The sequence below is a fragment of the Gossypium hirsutum genome, chromosome A06, assembly GCF_007990345.1.
Source record: "Gossypium hirsutum isolate 1008001.06 chromosome A06, Gossypium_hirsutum_v2.1, whole genome shotgun sequence".
In the NCBI taxonomy this organism is placed as follows: Eukaryota; Viridiplantae; Streptophyta; class Magnoliopsida; order Malvales; family Malvaceae; genus Gossypium; species Gossypium hirsutum.
This window is the reverse complement of record NC_053429.1, coordinates 80,845,762-80,867,495: the sequence shown is the minus strand read 5'-3', so window position 1 is coordinate 80,867,495 and position 21,734 is coordinate 80,845,762. Positions and strand designations below refer to the sequence as shown.

Genomic DNA, 21,734 nt, shown 5'->3' with positions numbered 1-21,734 from the left:
AAGCTCAAACACAAGACACTTATCAAACCTTACCAATTTCGGCTCAATAGCCACATACAAAGAGCATGATTTTGAGTGGCTTTCTAACATGATCTCTATACACATTCGGCCACCCGTCATAAGTATAAACTAATCATTATATCTCCGTTTATTCGTTATGCTTATATGACATGACTTAATCAAATCATAAACTAAGTTTCATTACTTGAAGACTTACCTCGAACGTTGTCGAACGACTTCAACGGCTATTCGATTACTTTTTCCTTTCCCTTATCTGAAATTGCCCCCCTATGCTCTTGAGCTTAAGTTCAACAAATTTTAAACTAGTCATTAATCGACTATTCAAGTATTACTTTCAGAATATAATACATATAGATTTAACTTTCACACACATAGATTATAGTAAGCTTTATAAAAATCAATAAATAATTCATTAGCAAATTTTCATTAATGTTTACAATATAATTACAATTTCCCTATAAGCTGACTTCCTGAGCAACAGTCACTAAAGTTTTTATAACTGGAGCTACGAAACTCCAAATCAATTGTTGTAAATTTTTCTTGATATAAGACTCGTTTATCTATTATCCATAAAATTTTTAGAATTTTTAGTTTAGCCCAACAATACCAGATTTTTCTTAAATTTCACCTTGTTTCACTGTTTGACTAAACTGACTATCCTTCACTACGAATCAAATTTCTCATTGTACAGAATTCAAAATATGTTCTTGTTTATTTCATTTGAAACTAGACTCGTTAAGGAGTCTAAGCACATAAATTTTATCTTAGGGCCATTTTTGTACAATTTATACTGATTTTATAAAAACAGAACAGGGAATCTAGTAGTCATTTTGACTCAGCCCCACAATACTTCAAATATCTCAAGATCGGTAACTCTTTTGTTTTTATAGTTTCTTTTTTAAGAAAGTAGACTCTTCAAGATTTAATGACATAATTTACTCAGCTTCTAATTCAACTCCTACGAATTATGGCAATTTTCCAAAATCACCTTACTGCTGCTGTCCCCAAGCAGATTATTACCAAATCAAATGCTAACATTTGCATTTCACCTTAGTAGCTAGCTTAGCAAACCTTAATTTAACATATAATTGTTCATAACACAATTAAAGCATCCTCTCCATTCCATCAATTCAAAACACATACATTGCCCAATAGTATCCAAAATCATATTCGGCCTTAGTACACAACTTGTTAGCCAATTTTTCTCCATTTAGCAACTAATGCACATATGTGCTCATTTGTTAGACTCTGCTTCACCTAACTACCATTTTCTTTTTCATCCAAATAACATGAACAACAACCATTTCTTGAACATTTTCTCTTCAACAATTCTTCATAAAACATAAAGACTATAACCCAATCTCATCCTTTAATAACTAAAACCGAATGCTCAAGACACCACAACATTTCAAATTTTGGTCATGGGTTAAGCAAAGAACTTAATGACTAACTAAAAAAATGCTAAAAATCCAAGAATCATCCTTGAACTTACCTTGATTTAGCTAACCACCATAGCTGAATTTTTCAAAGCTTTTCTCTTCTAGGTACGGCAATGAGGAGCAAGGATGGATAAACTTTGGTTTCTCCTCCCATTAACTAGTATTTTATTAACCTTATTCCTTATTTCATTTTGCAACATAAAATTATTAGCATAAAATGTTGACACAAAATAATTATAATATGCTTTAGTCCATAACATGGCCGGCCACCATCTAGAATTTGGCCAATTTGACATGCAAGTACAAGCATTTCTAACATGCATCAATAGGCCACTTTAACATTTGCCTAGCACATTTCTAAATTTTCTCACACAAGTCCTATTTAATAAAATTCACTTACAATTAACAAAATTTAAACATGAAATTTTCACACATGCATATATACATATAATAAACTTCAAATATGACGGTTAATTATTTTTATGACTCGGTTTTGTGGTCCCGAAACCACTTTCCGACTAGGGTCACATTAGGGCTGTCACAACTCTCCCCCACTTAAGAAATTTTCGTCCCCAAAAATCTTACCGGTAAATAGGTTTGGGTATCGTTCTTTCATAGAGTTCTCGGTTTCCCAAGTAGCTTCTTCGACCCCGTGTTTGAGCCATAACACCTTTACTAACGGAACCCTTTTGTTTCGCAACTCTTTCACTTCACAAGCTAGAATACGAATCGGTTCTTCTTCATAACTCATATCGGCTTGAATTTCAACCTCAGATGGGTTTATTATGTGCGAAGGATCAGATCTGTAACGTCGAAGCATCGAAACATGAAAAACGTTGTGAATCCTTTCAAGTTCAGGGGGTAAAATCAACCTATATACAACTGGACCAACTCGTTCGGATATTTCATATGGCCCAATGAACCTTGGACTTAATTTGCCCTTACAGCCAAATCTGAGTATCTTTTTCCAAGGTGAAACCTGAAGAAACACTTTATCTCCCACTTGATACTTAATGTCTTTTCATTTCAAATCTGCGTACGACTTCTGACGATCTGAAGCTGTCTTCAGACTTTCACGAATTATTTTTACTTTCTGTTCAGCATCTTTAATCAAATCAACCCCGAAGATTTTATTTTCACTAAGCTCGGTCCAAAACAACGGTGTACGGCATTTACGACCATACAAAGCCTCGTAAGGTGCCATCTTAATGCTTGACTGAAAACTATTGTTGTAAGCGAATTCAATCAAAGGTAAATACCGTTCCCACGAACCACTAAACTCAAGGATGCAACATCTCAACATATCCTCGAGTATCTGAATTATCCGCTCAGATTGACCATCCGTCTGGGGGTGAAAAGCGGTGCTAAAATGCAACTTGGTACCCAAAGCTTCTTGCAATTTCTTCCAAAATCGCGAGGTGAATCTCGGATCTCTATCCGACACAATAGAAATAGGTACCCCGTGTAATCTTACAATCTGAGAAACATACAATTCAGCTAGTTTATCCAGTGAATAATCTGTACGCACGGGAATAAAATGAGCTGACTTTGTCAGTCTATCAACAACAACCCAAATCGCGTCTTTCTTACTTGCCGACAATGGCAACCCAGATACAAAATCCATCGTGACTCTATCTCATTTCCATTCAGGTATCATGATCGGCTGAAGTAAACCTGTAGGCACTTGATGTTCCGCTTTGACTTGTTGACATATTAAACACTTCAAAACAAAGTCAAAAATGTCTCGTTTCATACCAGGCCACCAAAACTGACGTCTCAGATCATTGTACATTTTCGTACTCCCCGGGTGAATTGACATTCAGCTACAATGAGCTTCGTTCAGAATCATCGAAATAAGCTCTGCATTTCTTGGGACACACAAACGAATTCTGAACCTCAGACAATCGTCGTCGTCAATTTAAAACTCTGATTTCATGTTCAAAACACATTCAGCCCGTTTTGCAACCAATTCATCATCGACTTTCTGAGCTTCACGAATTTGATGAATCAACAATGGTTTGGCCTTTAATTCTGCTACTAACACATTGTCGGATAGAACAGACAGGTATACATTCATCGCTCGTAAAGCAAACAGTGATTTACGACTTAAAGCATCCACAACCACATTAGCCTTTCCCGGGTGATAGTCAATGACAAGCTCATAGTCTTTCAACAACTCGAGCCAACGTCTTTTTCGCAAATTCAAATCTCTTTGAGTCATCAAATATTTGAGACTTTTGTGATCCGAAAATACATGGCACTTCTCACCAAATAAATAATGTCTCCATATTTTCAAAGCGAAAACGATGACAACTAATTCGAGATCATGGGTTGGATAATTTTTCTCATGTGGCTTCAATTGCCTCGACGCATAAGCTACAACTCAACCTTCTTGCATCAATACACAACCCAACCCAAGTAAGGATGCGTCACTGTAAATGACAAACTCTTTGCCTGATTCAGGCTGCACTAGTACTGAAGCTTCAATCAAATAAGCTTTTAGTTGATCGAAACTTTTCTCACATTTTTCTGTCCATTCAAACTTAACATCTTTCTGAAGTATTTTCGTCATTGTTGTGGCTATCATCGAGAAACCTTTTACGAACCTTCTGTAGTAATCGGCAAGTCCCAAAAAGCTCCGAACCTCAGTAATATTTATCGGAGGCTTCCAGTTAAGTATGGCTGAAATTTTGCTCAGATCAACTCGAATACCCGATGTAGATACCACATGACCCAAGAAGCTCACCTCTCTTAACCAGAACTCACACTTACTGAACTTAGCATATAACTGCTTATCCCGTAAAATCTGCAACACTAACCCCAGGTGTTCAGCATGATCGGTTTCATTTCTCGAATAGACCAAAATATCATCGATAAACACAACTACAAACCGATCCAAAAACGGTCTGAAGATCTGATTCATCAGATCCATAAATACCACAGGGGCATTAGTGAGCCCAAACGGCATCACTAAGAACTCGTAGTGACCGTATCTCGTTCTGAAAGCAGTTTTGGGTATATCCGAATCTCAAATTCGCAACTGATAATAGCCCAATCTCAAATCTATCTTTGAAAACACTGAGGCTCCATTTAGTTGATCAAACAAATCATCAATACGCAGTAATGGATATTTATTCTTTATTGTCACTTTATTCAGCTGACGATAGTCGATGCACAACCTCATGGTTCCGTCCTTCTTTTTCACAAACAATACTGGTGCACCCCAAGGTGAGAAACTTGGTCGAGCGAAACCTCTATCCGTCAACTCTTGTAACTGAGCTTTCAATTCCTTTAATTCCATCGGTGCCATACGATACGGAGCTATCGAAATCGGTGTAGTCCCAGGTACAAGTTCGATGCCAAACTCTACCTTCCGAACAGGTGGTAACCCTGGTAATTCTTCGGGAAAAACATCCGGATATTCACAAACCACTGGTGCTGACTCAAGTTTCTTTCTTGATTCTTCATTATCAAGTACGTATGCAAGATATGCTGCACACCCCTTTCTCACATATTTTTGAGCTAACATCGAAGATATTATTGTTGGCAATCCATTCAAGACAGTGGACTCAACTCGGATTATCTCATTATTTGCACACTTCAAATCAATAGTCTTGCTTTTGCAATTCACAACCGCATCATGCACGGTCAACCAATCCAAACCGAGAATAACATCAAATTCATCAAACGGTAAAAGCATCAAGTCAGCCGAAAAACAAGAACCTCGAATTACTAGGGGGCATTTCTTACACACTTTATCAACAAGCACATAATGACCCAAGGGATTCGACACTCTAATAACGAACTCAGTAGACTCAACAGGTAAAGTCTTACTGGATACTAGAGTCTCACATATATAAGAATGAGTAGAACCAGGGTCAATCAAAGCAATCACATTAGTATCAAAGAGAGTGAAAGTACCAGTAATAACATCAGGCGAAGAAGCATCCTCGCGTGCACGTATAGCATAAGCTCTAGCAGGAGCACGAGCCTCAGATCTGGTGGTAACATCTCTAGATCCTCTCTGACCGCCACTAGCATTCCCCGCATATTTAGATGGTCTACCTCGACTAGTAGTAGCACCCGGTTTCCCACTCTGATTTACGTTCTGTTTAGACAGTCTCGGGCAATCCTTGATAAAGTGGTCAGCTGCTCCGCACTTATAACAGGAGCGGTCATGGAATCTACAACTCCCCGAATGCCAGTTACCACAATACTGGCACTCTGTTCTGTCTCGACGATCGTTTCCAACACTGGCAACCGAAGTGACTCGTGTACTCACAGGGGGTCGATCACAATCTCGTCTAGAAAAGCCCGAAGTGCCTTTAGATCGGCCTAAATCATCTCTAAATTTCTTTGATGACTGTTGAAAGGGCTTCCCCAAAGATCTCTTACGAAACTCCTTTGCTCCCATATCAGCTTTTCTTTTCTCCTTACTGAGCTCTTCGGCTTTGCAAGCTCGCTCGACAAGTACCACAAATTCTCTGATTTCTAAAATGCCAACACACAGTTTTATATCTTCGTTCAGTCCATCTTCGAAACGTTTGCACATTACGGCTTCTGAGGAAATGCATTCTCGAGCGTACCGGCTAAGCCTTACAAACTTTCGTTCATAATCAGTAACCGACATGGAACCTTGTTTAAGTTCAAGAAATTCTTTCCGTTTTTGATCAATGAATCTCTGGCTGATATACTTTTTTCGAAACTCGGTTTGGAAAAACTCCCAAGTTACTTGTTCTCTGGGCACAACAGAAATCAACGTATTCCACCAATAGTAGGCAGAATCTCGTAGCAAGGAGATAGTACACTTAAGGCATTCATCGGGTGTGCAAGATAGTTCATCAAGTACCCGAATAGTGTTGTCCATCCAAAATTCAGCTTGCTCGGCATCATCGCTATTGTAGCCTTAAATTCAGTAGCCCCGTGTTTTTGGATTCTGTCAACTGGGGGTTTATTTAACCTTATTTGGTCAGTTACTGGAGGTATCGTAGGTGCAGGGGCTGTATTAGTCGGGAATGGGGGTTGTGGAACAGCCGTATTAGTTCGAATGTACTGATTGAACCAGTCATTCATTATGCTATAAAAAGCTTGTCTAGCTTCATCATTCTGATTACTAGCAATAGGTTGAGAGTCCGTCGGCGCTGTCCCTTGCGCGGGAGCAGGCGCTACACTCTCAACATCATTAGCTACCGCTCGGTTGGGATCGGGATCCATTACTACAAGTAAACACATTTTTAACTGTCAGAAATCACCACACTATCAATAAACACATAATGGCATGTATAGCTAAACCCGAACGTATTACGGTAGTCCTAGAATCGACTAAACCATAGCTCTGATACCAATAAAATTTGTAACACCCCGTACCCGAGATTGTTGCCGGAGTCGAACACGAGGTGTGAACGGACTTAATTCATTTGCTTACACAGTTCATTTTAAAATTTCCAGACAAGCTGGCCAACTGCATCACTGTCGCTTTAAAAATCATATCTTGAGTTCAAAAACTCGAAAACCAATTCCGTAAATTTTTCCTAAAACTAGACTCATATTTCCATCTAAAAATTTTTTTCTAGAATTTTTAGTCGAGCCAATTAGTACATTTTATTAGTTAAAGTCTCCCCTTTTTCAAGGTTCGACTACTCTGACCTTCATGCATTACGACTTAGATATCTCCCTGTACAGAGCTTCGATACTTATGCCATTTGTTTCTAACGAAACTAGACTCAAAAAGGAATCTATATATATAAAGAATGACTTCTAATTGTCTCTGGTTAATTTATGGTAATTTTTTAAACTTAGGACAGGGGATTCAGAAAACGCTCTGGCCCTGTTTCACCAAAACTTAAACATCTCATAAAATACGGCTCATGTAGTCGTTTCGTTTCTTTCATATGAAAATAGACTCATCAAGATTCGATTACATAATTTATTCACTATTTAATTCCACTCCTACTATTTTTAGTGATTTTTCCAACTTACATAATTGCTGCTGTCAACATCTATTTTAAGGTACATTTTTACCTATTTCATAATTTTCCATGAATCAAATAGCAAATTGACATACATTTTTATCAAGGGTAATCCCGATTAGCCATGGCGTACGTAGCACCAATAGGACCATGATTGGCCATACCAATGGCTAGTCATTACCAAACATTTTCACACCATTTAATAACCATATCCGAGACCATAATGTTATACTTCGAAATATACGAGCCATTTTCGCATGGCTATACGAATACACATTACCAAGGGTACTTAATTAACAACAAGGGTCAGCCCTATACATGCCATTTTCAAAATTGAACTAAAATAGTACCAAAGTGGCTTAGATAGTGTGGATGACTTCGACTTTGACACTCCCGAGTCCGATAGCTGACGAACAAAATCTATAAAACAGAGAATCAAAGTAACAGAGTAAGCATTTTAATGCTTAGTAAGTTCAAGTAATGAAATTATTTATGACTAAAGTATAGCGTTCATATGACTAAATGAATAATTGCATATATGCATGTTCTCAAAATCATACTTACTTCACGCTTCAACCATTATATTCATACACAGGGAATCAAACCTAACTAGAGGTCGGAAGTTCGTTAATCAATTGAGCGAATACTATTTAAAAGGAATCAACCTTTCCGATGCATATACGAAACATACCTTATCGTTTGGATTTTATGAGCATATTAATTGAAATTATTACAGCAAGATCGCTCACTTCCAAACCCAAGTACCTTCGGGATTTAGCCGGATATAGCAACTCGCACAAATGCCTTCGGGTCTTAGCCCGGATATAGTCAATAGCACAAAGCCTTCGGGACTTAGCCCGGATATAATCACTAGCACAAATGCCTTCGAGACTTAGCCCGGATATAATCAATAGCACAAATGCCTTCGGAACTTAGCCCGGATATAATCACTAGCATGAATGCCTTCGGGACTTACCCCAGATATCATTCGAATACTCATGCACATATATCAATAAATCATGACACATCCATATTTCATTTTCATTACTAAAGCTCAAACACAAGACACTTATCAAACCTTACCAATTTCAGCTCAATAGCCACATACAAGAGCATGATTTTGAGTGGCTTTCTAACATGATCTCTATACACATTCGGCCACCCGTCATAAGTATAAATTAATCATTATATCTCCGTTTATTCGTTATGCTTATATGACATGACTTAATCAAATCATAAACTAAGTTTCATTACTCAAAGACTTACCTCGAATGTTGTCGAACGACTTCAACGGCTATTCGATTACTTTTTTCTTTCCCTTATCTGAAATTGCCCCCCTATGCTCTTGAGCTTAAGTTCAACAAATTTTAAACTAGTCATTAATCGACTATTCAAGTATTACTTTCAGAATATAATACATATAGATTCGACTTTCACACACATAGATTATAGTAAGCTTTATAAAAATCAATAAATAATTCATTAGCAAATTTTCATTAATGTTTACAATATAATTACAATTTCCCTATAAGCTGACTTCCTGAGCAACAGTCACTAAAGTTTTTATAAATGGAGCTACGAAACTCCAAATCAATTGCCGTAAATTTTTCGTGACAGAAGACTCATTTATCTATTATCCATAAAATTTTTAGAATTTTTAGTTTAGCCCAACAATACCAGATTTTTCTTAAAGTTCACCTTGTTTCACTGTTTGACTAAACTGACTATCCTTCACTACGAATCAAATTTCTCATTTTACAGAATTCAAAATATGTTCTTGTTTATTTCATTTGAAACTAGACTCATTAAGGAGTCTAAGAACATAAATTTTATCTTAGGGCCATTTTTTGTACAATTTATACTGATTTTATAAAGACATAACAGGGAATCTAGTAGTCATTTTGACTCAGCCCCACAATACTTCAAATATCTCAAGATCAGTAACTCTTTTGTTTTTATAGTTTCTTTTGTAAGAAACTAGACTCTTCAAGCTTTAATGACATAATTTACTCAGCTTCTAATTCAACTCCTACAAATTATGGCGATTTTCCAAAATCACCTTACTGCTGCTGTCCCCAAGCAGATTATTACCAAATCAAATGCTAACATTTGCATTTCACCTTAGTAGCTAGCTTAGCAAACCTTAATTTAACATATAATTGTTCATAACACAATTAAAGCATCCTCTCCATTCCATCAATTCAAAACACATACATTGCCCAATAGTATCCAAAATCATATTCGGCCTTAATACACAACTTGTTAGCCGATTTTTCTCCATTTAGCAACTAATGCACATATGTGCTCATTTGTTAGACTCTACTTCACCTAACTATCATTTTCTTTTTCATCCAAATAACATGAACAACAACCATTTCTTAAACATTTTCTCTTCAAATTTCATCCTTTAATAAGTAAAACCGAATGCTCAAGACACCACAACATTTCAAATTTTGGTCATGGGTTAAGCAAAGAACTTAATGACTAACTAAAAAAATGCTAAAAATCCAAGAATCATCCTTGAACTTACCTTGATTTAGCTAACCACCATAGCTGAATTTTTCAAAGCTTTTCTCTTCTAGGTACGGCAATGAGGAGCAAGGATGGAGAAACTTTGGTTTCTCCTCCCATTAACTAGTATTTTATTAACCTTATTCCTTATTTCATTTTGTAACATAAAATTATTAGCATAAAATGTTGACACAAAATAATTATAATATGCTTTAGTCCATAACATGGCCGGCCACCATCTAGAATTTGGCCAATTTGACATGCAAGTACAAGCATTTCTAACATGCATCAATAGGCCACTTTAACATTTGCCTAGCACATTTCTAAATTTTCTCACACAAGTCCTATTTAATAAAATTCACTTACAATTAACAAAATTCAAACATGAAATTTTCACACATGCATATATACATATAATAAGCTTCAAATATGATGGTTAATTATTTTTATGACTCGGTTTTGTGGTCCCGAAACCACTTTTCGACTAGGGTCACATTAGGGCTGTCACATAAGAGCCCTCAAAAATGGTCTTTTCCGAATAGGGCTATACTTGGGCTCGATAGGGACACGCCAATCTGACACGTCCATGTGCGATTACTCCAGCCTGTGGTCAAAGCTGTTAAATAGGCATGGGTGTGTAGTCTACCCGTGTAAGTCATGCTTCGATCCTGACAAATGGACACGACCGTGTGACACGCCCATGTGAGGAAGTCCAGGCCATGTTGATTTTCCATGTGGGTCCATTTTCTCCGTTTTTGGCCCGTTTCGCGCTCTTTTTACTCTCCTATGCTCACCTAAGTATAAAACATGAAATTAAAGGATTAGGAGCATCGGATTCACTAAATATAAGGAGAAACCATGCATAAATGTGCTAAGCATGGGATAAAAATATGTATAAATTACGGTTTATCAAATACCTCCACACTCAACCATTTGCTTGTCCTCAAGCAAAATCCTCAACTCACAATCAAAAAAAATTCTTCTTAATTTATAATCCCTATCAATAATATCTCAACATAATCCATAAGTAATCATACATTGAAAATTCAACTAAAAGTACATCAAAGTTTCAAACATTCCAAGTTGAGCATTTTATCATGAAAACATAGGTGTCCCCCATCATCTAAGTAATCACCTTTGATCAAAATATCACAGAGTTTAACATCCTCACTAAAGATTTACTCAAATCACTTGAGGTGTTTAAGGACATCAAATAAAGCACTCATTAGTCAATATGAAAAGTTATTTCCATAGGCTTGCATGAAAATCAAATCTCCACCACACTATATTGAGATGAAACATCAATCAAAATGGTCTTTAGAGGGTTGTAACGTGGCTTTGGTTTGGGGGTGTGGTCATAAGCTGAAAGAAAAGGTTAGAATCGAGATTGAATTGAAGAAATCACCTAACTAGAAAAATAACTAATTATCAGTTGAATACAAGTGAGCTTATTCTCAGAATATGGAATTAACACTCAAGCTCAAAAATGACAAATTACTACTAATATGTATGTAAGTATTTTTTTTAAGAACAAGTCAAATAACATAGAACTTAATTATTGCAACAAAGAATAAAACATAGCTAAGCAATTAGTTCAAATCAAATCTCGACAAAAATAGGGATCAATTAGGGGATTTCAATAATAATGGGTTATGGGTTAATATTGAGGGTAAATCAATTAATGGCTTGTTAGGCTCAAAGGGGATCACAAAGGGTTAATTATGAAGCCGGATTCATCGTCAAGACTGAAGATCTCCCTTAAATTTCCATTCAGGGGTCCTTTATGTTTTGTATTCAATATTTTTCTGAGATGTTTTCTTTTATAATTATGAACTAAACCCCCTAAATACCTAAGGGGAATGAAACCTAAGACAAATCTTGTTATTATTATCTGAATTGTATGATAAACATTTGACTTATTCTTAATTATGTGTTCTTAATTCTTGTTTTAGTATTCCAAGATATTGATTCAAGTTAATGCTCTTATTCAGAGGAGGAAAAGACCCTGTCTAAGAGTAAATTTGTCGTAATTAAGCAGAGTTGATTGCACACCTAGAGATAGGGTGATAAGATTTTGTCGGATTAGGGTGAAACCTAATAAGGGGATCCATAGATTGAGTTAGTGCAACACTAGGACGACAATTAGAAAGAGATTTCAATTAATCAACCTAGGGTTAGACGTTATTAGTCTCGAGAGAGATAATAACATAACTTAGGGATTTCTACGAATCAAGTCAAATGAATAAATCGTCTGATTCAAAGTCAAATAACAAGTGAAGTCTAGGTGGATTTTTTCTTGGGTATTGTCTTAATCAATCGAGTATTCCGAAAAGCTTTTTCCCAATTTTCTCTCTGTGCACCCTTAGTTTAGTTGAGTAGTTTAGATAAACAAATCCTTTAATGTTTAGGCTAGTTAATAAAAAGAAAGTAATTACTAGTACTCTTGCCTTCATCGTGATAATAGTTAGTTTCAAGAACGATTAATTATAAATTTTTAAGACCTATCGCTAATATCACGTACCATTTATCTACTAATATAAGTTATATTTTCGTATTATGATTCAACCACGTAATACCACTTAGTATTAATTAAATGTTAGATAACTAGTGGCTTCCATTTTGCTTTGCATGAAAAAACATTGTGGGCAACATACAAAAGGTACTAATGTAATTAATGGATATTATATTAAACTGATTTGTTTGAAAAATAGAAGTATACTTAGACAAAAATACTACACTAAGGGCACTAGATCCCAGCAGAGTTGTATTTTTCGTATTTAAATATTATTATTCAGTTAATAGTTGTTCGATTGAGACACTTGTTATTCTCTTTATAAATAGAGACTAAGGACTAAGTTAAAAATACATTTTAAATACGTTAATATTCTCTCAAAATATAAAAGGATTATTTTCCCAAATAAATTCTATCTTTTGACAATAATTTGTCTTTCGATTACTAGCACCTTTTGAGGTTAATGATAGCAGAGAAGAACAAGTGGTTAAAAGCCAAGAACACTTTAGTTCCCTTCGTACAAAGCATAAGTATGACTTATGTAAATAGATTTATGGCTATAAACATCACCACTGGTTAGTTTTGAAAGAAAACAATAGACTAATTCATTGTTTTAGAATTATTTTTTCCAACATAATCTTGTAGTTTTGTCCTCAAAGAAAGAATATTTTACCTCCATCTATTTATACGGTTTTTAATTCTCCAATTTAAGGAATGAGTTTTCAATAGTAAGATTAGAGTTAATCTTACATACCTGTTCCCATTTGTCCAACATAGACTTGTAGGTCTCCATGAAATCTCCATTGGGCTTTACCTTTAACATCATTAACTTTAACTACAAAAAAAAATAATGGGATCAAGATTTTTAAATAAAAAAGTATAAAGATTCAATGTATCAAAATTAAAAGTATACTAACTAAATTTTAAAATTTAAAAGAGTATAAAAACATTTGACATATTTAAGATTATATATTATACACAACAGATGATGCATAAAATACAAATCCAAATAATGAAACAATGTATCAAGTAGCTTAAAATGGATTAAAATGGCATATAAATGTTTTTAAAAAATTGAAACTAAAAAGCAAGTAGTGAATCCTCGAATGGTTAGGGCAGCCATTGTAAATAGAGATTAGAGGTTAGAAAATGGAGATGCAACCATAGTAGATGGAGTTCAAGTTATTTGCACCATTAGCAGTCCAAGCTCATTTATATATTTTTTCTAAAAATAGATATTATTATTTGTCCTTGCAATTAATACTTCTAATATATATAACTTTAGTCGAAAATGGAAGATATTATTATTTGGATTAAAATTTATGCGCAATGGAAATCAAGTTTTAAAATACTGTTTACAGTCCAAGCTCATTTAATTGATATTATCTGTACAATTTTTACCAATTCAGCTTTTACTCTTTAAAATTACATAAATAGTTTTAATAAATTTTAAAATTAATTTTTCATATTTGAAATAAAAAACATAAAATTTTAAAATTAATAATTTAAAAAAAATTAAAAATCATATTTAAAAAATTAAAAATTATAATAAATAAACTCTTTAAAATTAAAAAAATAATTTTAAAAATATAAAAACTTTTAAAATTCTAACATGACAAGTAATCGAGAAACCAAACAGTCATATCGGCTACTAATTTAGGATTATGACTCTTTGACACAATTATTCATCTTAGTCAACCCAACTTGTCAATTGTTTGGGGTTTTCATGGACAATCCATATTATTCTAGTAATTAAATATTTTTTTATATTATTCTAGTAAATAATTTTTTCTATATTATTCAAGAAAAAAAAGCTATAAAGAAAAGTCACAAATATGAATATATATGGAAATTTTAAATTTTATATAAATATAAATGATTAATGTATCACAACTATATTTATCTATATTTACTATTATTAAATATTTTATTAAATTAGCTACGTGAACTAACTAGATACAAATTTAATTAGAAAAAATTTAAAACATTTTTTTAAATAAAGAAATACTAGTATACGACTGTAAGAAATTTTTGTTATCGTTCTACATAAAATTTATAAAAATAATTTAATCTCAAAATAAAATTTTAAAAAATTGCATATCATAGAACTTAAACATAGAATACCAAGATCAGTGTTAGTGCCATAATTTAGTAAAATATTAAACCCCTTAAAATGATTATAACATGAGAAAAAACGCATAGTTCGAATATAATTATAGTGACATGTTCCGCAAATAGGAATTTGAGGTAGCGAAGATGCCTGAGCCAGAGTGGTATATTTGATAATGCTCAAAATTTTGTCATAGAAGATGGGAATTTGCTGATGGGCCGTTAGTCAAATGAGCCTATTGATCTGTCCGCCTAAGTTACCGGCTGGAAATTGTAATAGACCTTTAGCTTTCAAATTTAGCTAGAAACTTGGTTGCAGATCCTCTAGCTAAACTTAGCTTGAGGTGGAAAATTAGCCTCCAAATCCTTAATGAGGCTCCTGAAGAAATAAGAGATTTGTTACATGTAGAAAGGGACAATGGTTGGCCCTTGTAGTTGATGTTATTCTTTTTTCCACCAAAAAAAAATGACAAATTATTTACCAGCAAAGGTTTATAACAATCAACAAAATCTTATCAACGCTTCCAGGTATTTTGGCTTTGTAACTGAAAGTGACCAATGGCAGCTTTCTCATCAATGAATGGAGGTTGCTTTGGTGCCGGCAGATTTTCTGTCTCAGTACTAAGCATCGAAGTCACGGTTGACATGGTTGGCCTATCTGTCGCAAAGTTTTGCACAGATAGTAGTCCAACATGTATGCATTTCAGGATTTCCCTGTCAAAACTTGAATCTGATACAGCTGGATCTATGAAGGCCAAGATGTTGTCCTTATTCCACAGTTTCCATGCCTGATATCAATTGATTGAACTGTTAGGCATAGTCGATTATTATTGGGATTCAATCAAGTTTTACTGCAACTTACGTATCCCAAAAGGCTCAATGAATGCTCATCCTCATGAAAACTTGAGTTTCTTCTTCCACTGATAATCTCTAATGTCAATACCCCAAAGCTAAAAACATCATATTTTTCTGAAAATTGTCCTCTCATTGCATACTCGGGTGCCATATAACCGCTGTGAATTTCATCATTCAAATGCAAAAATGGTTAATTTTGCTTGAAGAGTGATGTTTTTAAAAACTATTACTCTTGGTTAAGAAACAATAGCTTACTATGTACCGAATATCCTTTTAGTAGTGGCTTGGCTTTCATTGTCAAAAAAAATCTTTGCTAACCCAAAATCTGAAATTTTAGGGTTTAGTTCTTCATCTAATAAAATATTATTTGCTTTTAAGTCTCTATGTACAATTCGTAATCTTGAATCCGTGTGAAGATATAAAAGACCTCGACTGATCTCTTCTATAATGTTGAAACGCTTTCTCCAATCAAAAAGTTTTGCATTGTGTGAATCTAACACAATTTCACTCAAAATAATAACAAAACAACATTAGTATGCATTTCCTAGTGGATTATGGGATTAATGTGAAAATTGAAAATGACAGAGAAAAGGCTGCGAACGGGCTCTAACCAAAGAGTAAAATATCCAAGCTCTTGTTTGGCATGTACTCATATACTAACATCTTCTCTTCCCCATCAATGCAGCTTCCGAGAAGCCTCACGAGATTCCGGTGTTGAAGTTGAGAAATCACAGTCGCCTCGTTCGTGAATTCTTCTATCCCTTGTCTAGATGCTCTTGAAAGTCTTTTCACTGCTACTTCCTGCCCATCTTGGAACTTTCCCTAGAAGGACGGATTAACTTAGCAACTATAAAAGTCAACGGATGAATACATTGTAATAGCCATTACCTTGTAAACTACACCAAAACCACCCTTGCCAAGCTTATTGGCAGGATCGAAGTTGTTTGTTGCAGCCGCCAGGTTCTCAAAATCTAACACTTGAAGCTCTTGAAGTTGGACTCCTCTTTGGCATTTCCTGAGAACATTGCGAGACAAAATTCCTGGACATCTTTCCTCTTCACATTGTCCCTTCATTACTGAATCAAAATGCAGTTATCAACAGTGCATAGTTAGGTAACTTTTTCCCAAGAAGCTAAAAGTGGTATACCTTTATTCAGAAGTCTCCTTCCTATGAATAATATGATAATAATCATAAGTGTTACTAGAATTGTTGCTACCATGGCAATTACTTCTATAACTCTACTTTTCTCTGTAAACTCAAACATGGTATAAACGAAATGGAACTTAAAAATACAACTGCTTTGTCAACTTATAATTTACTCTTACGAGAGCTTATTGACTTATAGGGGGCGATTTTGGTGCTTAGTAGTAGCCCAATGGTTGAATTTTCGTTTTCTAAAAATTAAGGCTGTCATTGACTTTTGATAACATCAATGTACTTTCTTTGTCACTTCAATCTTGCTGCCCAAATGAAGGATTGTCGGCTATTTCAATATACTTTTTGGTTTGTGAAAGATTTCGATTAAATACGGAATAAAACTCTCTCAGTACCATATTTTCTATTAACTAGGCTCCATACCAAAACTTTATTTGAAAAAAGATAGAAGGCTTAAGCACTTACCCGACTATTATTCGCCATTTCAATAAACCTTTACGTATGTTGTTGTTGGGAATTCCTATTAATTAAAGTTTTACATCACTTCTTCAATTGACATAGTCTGACTTGAGTGTCATTTGACTTCGGTTGATTGAGTCAAACAAGGAAATTATCAAGGACAAATCGACCATGTTGTCTTTATCACTACATTTAGAAATCCAGTTAGCTTTGCTTTTTGTGTACTATATAATTACCAAAAATGGTGTTTAAATTTACCATAACATACCTAACACCCCTAAAATGATAATAGTATTATTTTGAAATTCGCATGTGTTAGAATTTTGACAGTAAATAAAATAGGAATCATGAGTATTAGTAGAGAAGATAGTTGAATATTGTAAGAAATTAAAAAGAATTTTGAATTAATAGAAATTAATTCGTGGTACTGACTAAATCAAAATAGTGCGAAAAGAGTTAGGGGAAAAAAGTGAAAATTACAAGTATAAATGATTGAATTAAATTGATGAGAAAAAGAAGAAGGATTAGAAGTGCAATTTAACCAAGAGAGTGTTATGAATTATGGATGAGATTGAAATTAATTGTGGGTCACTAGAAGTATATGATGACGTTTAGGCCTTTTTAATTAAATATTATTAATAATTTAAAATATTAAATCACATAGATTTTGTAACATCCCGGTTTTAGCTAAATCGGAATAGTAGTTTTGGAACCACAAATTCGAGGTCGTAAAATTATTTTAATATCATTTTTGGTGTTTATAGCATGTGAATATATATGTATGAAAATTTCGTGAGCTAATTTTATCGTTTAATAGCTCAATTTGAGAAAAAAGACTTAATCGCGTAAAATGCAAAAGTAGCATGCTATAAGTTAAAAGTGCTTAATTGCCATGGCTTATTAAACGAAAGGTCCTTATGTTGTAATTAGACCATTGATAGTGGAGATGGACATAAATGTCCTTATATTTGATGATTAAGTGGTTTAATAACCAAGGGTAAAATGGTAAACTATGAATTAAGTTATATTAAATAAAATAAAAACAATTTTAATGTTAAATGGTCATCTTCGTCAACCGAAAATAGAAGAAAGAAGAAGTCGTATCGGTACTTTGTGTTTGTGATTAAGGTATGATTCGAGCTCGATTTTTGATAATTTCTATGTTTTTGTGATCGTTGCTTTGAGTACTAGCTAGCCCTTGCCTTAATTGTTGAGTTTGTTAGTGATTTTGAAAAATGCCATTGATGAATCCATGAGTTTTATGATGTTTGATGATGAATTATGCAAACTTGGTGTTTGATATACATGTTTTGTAAAGTGATTTTTGACAAAACTGTCAAATACGGATTTATTTCTGAAAATGTAAAAATATGTGGTTAAATGTGTGAATATAAATATGGGCTAACATATGCACTAGGGAAATTTTTCCAGCATTATCTGAAAGAAATTGTGTAATTTTGTTTATTTGTGAAATAAGGACTAAGTTGAATAAATGTGAAAGTTTAGGGCTAAAGTGTAAAAAGGCCCAAATATTTGTTTGTGGATGAAATTGAATGAATAGGTGATTAAATAAGTTAATTTTGAATGTATATAGATCAAGAACAAAAGAAATCGGACTTAGACCGAGGTAAGAACAAAGTACTCGATTAATCGGCTAGTTTCATTGTTTATTCGTTTGAGGTAAGTTCGTACGTGATAAACATTGTTACAATTATATTTTTAATACTTTGATATTGCATAAATTGTATATATGAAACTACGGTAATGTTTGACAAAAAATCAACTATGTTTGGCACTTAGTGTGCGATTCAAGATAGCTTTGGCTATATATATATATGTGTGTGTGTGTGTGTGTGTGGCACTTAGTGTGCGATTCGGAGTAGCTTTGGCTATATGTGGCACTTAGTGTGCAAGACTGAGATAGCTTTGGCTATGTGATGCACTTAGTGTGTGAGATTATGATAGCTTCGACTATTATGGCACTTATTGTGCGAGATATCGAATAATTGATAGTAACACAACAAGGTATAAGTTCGATATGAATTTGTAAAGGTATGTACATATAAAGAATGAAATTTAAATTAGAAGAAGTCATGGAGTATATATATAGCATAAGAACAAGAATGTGAAAGGTTCGTTTATAATCATGAGTTACATGTTATTAAGCTTAGATTGATGAATGATATGTTGATGATTAGATAATTCTATATCATACGAACTTACTTTAGATAATTCTATATCATACGAACTTACTAAGCTTTTAAAGCTTACTTTGGGTGTTCTTTCCATGTTTTATAGATTTTCGAAGCTAGCTCTGACTCGGGGATTGTCAGGAGCATCGTCACACTATCGATCAATTTGTTGGTATTTTTGAAGCTTGTGTATATGGTATATGGCATGTATAAGCTAGTTTCTTTTGGTATATTTTGAGTCAGGATAATAGCCATGAGATTTGGCTTGTAAATGTTATATGTGATGTGTATAAGTTACCATGTGTTTTAGCATGTTTTCCATGGTTTTTTATATGACTAAGTGATTGCTCGTTTGGTTAGTTATTAGTTGATGTATTAATGCTTGAGGAATGGTAAATTTTGGTATGATTTGTGGATGATGAATTGGTATGTTTGAGAAGCATGATTTGGTTGATAGAAAGTGAGAAAATTTATTTAAGAGTTATTAGTTGAACTGGTTGATGATAGATGGCTTGATATGTGCATGAAATAGTGTAAAGCCCTCACGCCCGAGACCGTCGCCAGAGTCGAGCTTGGGGTGTTACTAAACTTAATTCATCAATTTAACGGCTCAAACAATTTATTTTTAAAATTTCTAGACAAGCTGGCCAATTGTATCACAGTCGTTTAAAAATTCATATCTCGAGTTCCAAAACTCAAAATCAAATTCTGTAAATTTTTCCTGAAACTAGACTCATATATATATTTACTAATTTTTTCTAGAATTTTTTGTTGAGCCAATTAGTACAGTTTATTAGTTAAAGTCTCCCTTGTTTCAGGGTTTGACTGCTCTGACCTCTGTGTATTACGAATCAAATATCTCCCTGTACAGTGTTTCAATGACTATGCTGTTTGTTTCTTATAAAACTAGACTCAATAATAATTTTATACATGTAAGATAAAACTCCTAATTATTTTTTTAAAATTTATAGTGAATTTTTAAAGTCAGAACAGGGGATACAGAGATCACTCTGACCCTATTCCACCAAAACTTAAATATCTCACAAAATATAACTCATATACCTATTTTGTTCCATCCATATGAAAATAGACTAATCAAGCTTAAATTTCATAACTTACTCATCATTTAATTCCATTTCTACTATTTGTAGTGATTTTTTAAAAATTTACATCACTGCTGCTGTCAGATTCTGTTTTATGACAAATTTTACTTTACTATATATTTTCATGGACTAAATAGCATTTTAAACATACATAACATCAAATATGACTTAGATTGGCCATTCCAATGGCTAATCATTTACAAACACTTTTCTTGCCAAACCATAGCCATATCATAAGATCATTTACACAAAGTGCGTATTTTGGCTTACATGCCACATTCAAAACACACAAGCCATTTTACCAATTTAGGCCTTCGGATAGTGTGAACGAGTCTTTGACCTATCCCGATTCTCAAGCCGGCTTGTCAACAACTACAATGAATGAAAAGAAGGTAGTAAGCATAAATGCTCAGTAAGTTCACATGCAAATAGCAAAATCATGCAATTCCACATAAAACATCATTTGTATAAACAACACCAAGACATTCATGTTTCATTTTCATTTAATATCTTTCTACGATTTCATCATACCAAGTTCTCAACCCGAGGATTTAAGCACATACCTGTCAAATTTTCTCATTCACCACACTTACCAATATGTCACCTTCGTTTTAGGCATTCTCCTCATTCACTTAAGATTCACCCGTTGAACACATCGGAATATAATTCAAAGACGCGGATTTCATGAACGTAAGTGCCATACCCGCAGCTAGACAAACTCAATAGCCTGCGGAACTTATGTAGCCAAGCTACCATGTAACCCGCCCATAAGTGAACTTGGACTCAACTCAACGAGCTCGGGCGTTTGCATCCATAAGTGAACTCGGACTCAACTCAACGAGTTCAGATGCCTAGTTACATCTCACGAACTCGGACTCAACTCAACGAGTTCGGAACTCAATATCCTAGTGACATGTCACTTGTATTTTAATCTATTCCTGATGTTCAAATGGGCTTTTTCCTCGATCTCACATCTTTTCCGTCTTCCACGGAATATCGGAACCGATACTTGGTGATAGTTCATACTCATCAAGTAATTCACATAATTACATATTATTCAACAATAACCACAAAACATAACATTTCATGATAATAATAAGCATCATATCATATAAACAACATTAAATTTCTCAAAATCACAATTATGTTACTACATTTACACATGACCTTACCTCGATACAAAATTATTAGCAATCGAGCCTATTCTTCGTAAACTTTGTTTTTCCCTCGATCGCGACTTGAATCTCGTTTCTCTTGGTATATAATGCCAAATTAATCTTATTTAATACATACATTCATCAAAACAGCATTTAATACGAACTTTGGCAAAATTACATTTTTGCACCTAAACTTTTGCATAATTACACTTTTGCCCCTAGGCTCGGGAATTAACCTTCATCCCTTATTG

At 34.1% G+C, this 21,734-nt stretch overlaps 1 protein-coding gene across 1 annotated transcript; it reads right to left on the bottom strand.

Moving 5' to 3' along the window:
* Positions 1-15,076: 15,076 nt before the first annotated feature.
* On the bottom strand, positions 15,077-16,490 carry LOC107955767 (G-type lectin S-receptor-like serine/threonine-protein kinase At1g11330). The gene is made up of 5 exons (XM_041115423.1): positions 16,305-16,490; positions 16,028-16,238; positions 15,672-15,909; positions 15,424-15,574; positions 15,077-15,349 (listed from the first exon to the last, which is right to left on the bottom strand). The coding sequence occupies exons 1-5, from the start codon at positions 16,488-16,490 to the stop codon at positions 15,077-15,079; spliced, it is 1,059 nt and encodes a 352-aa protein (XP_040971357.1).
* Between the last annotated feature and the right edge of the window lie 5,244 nt (positions 16,491-21,734).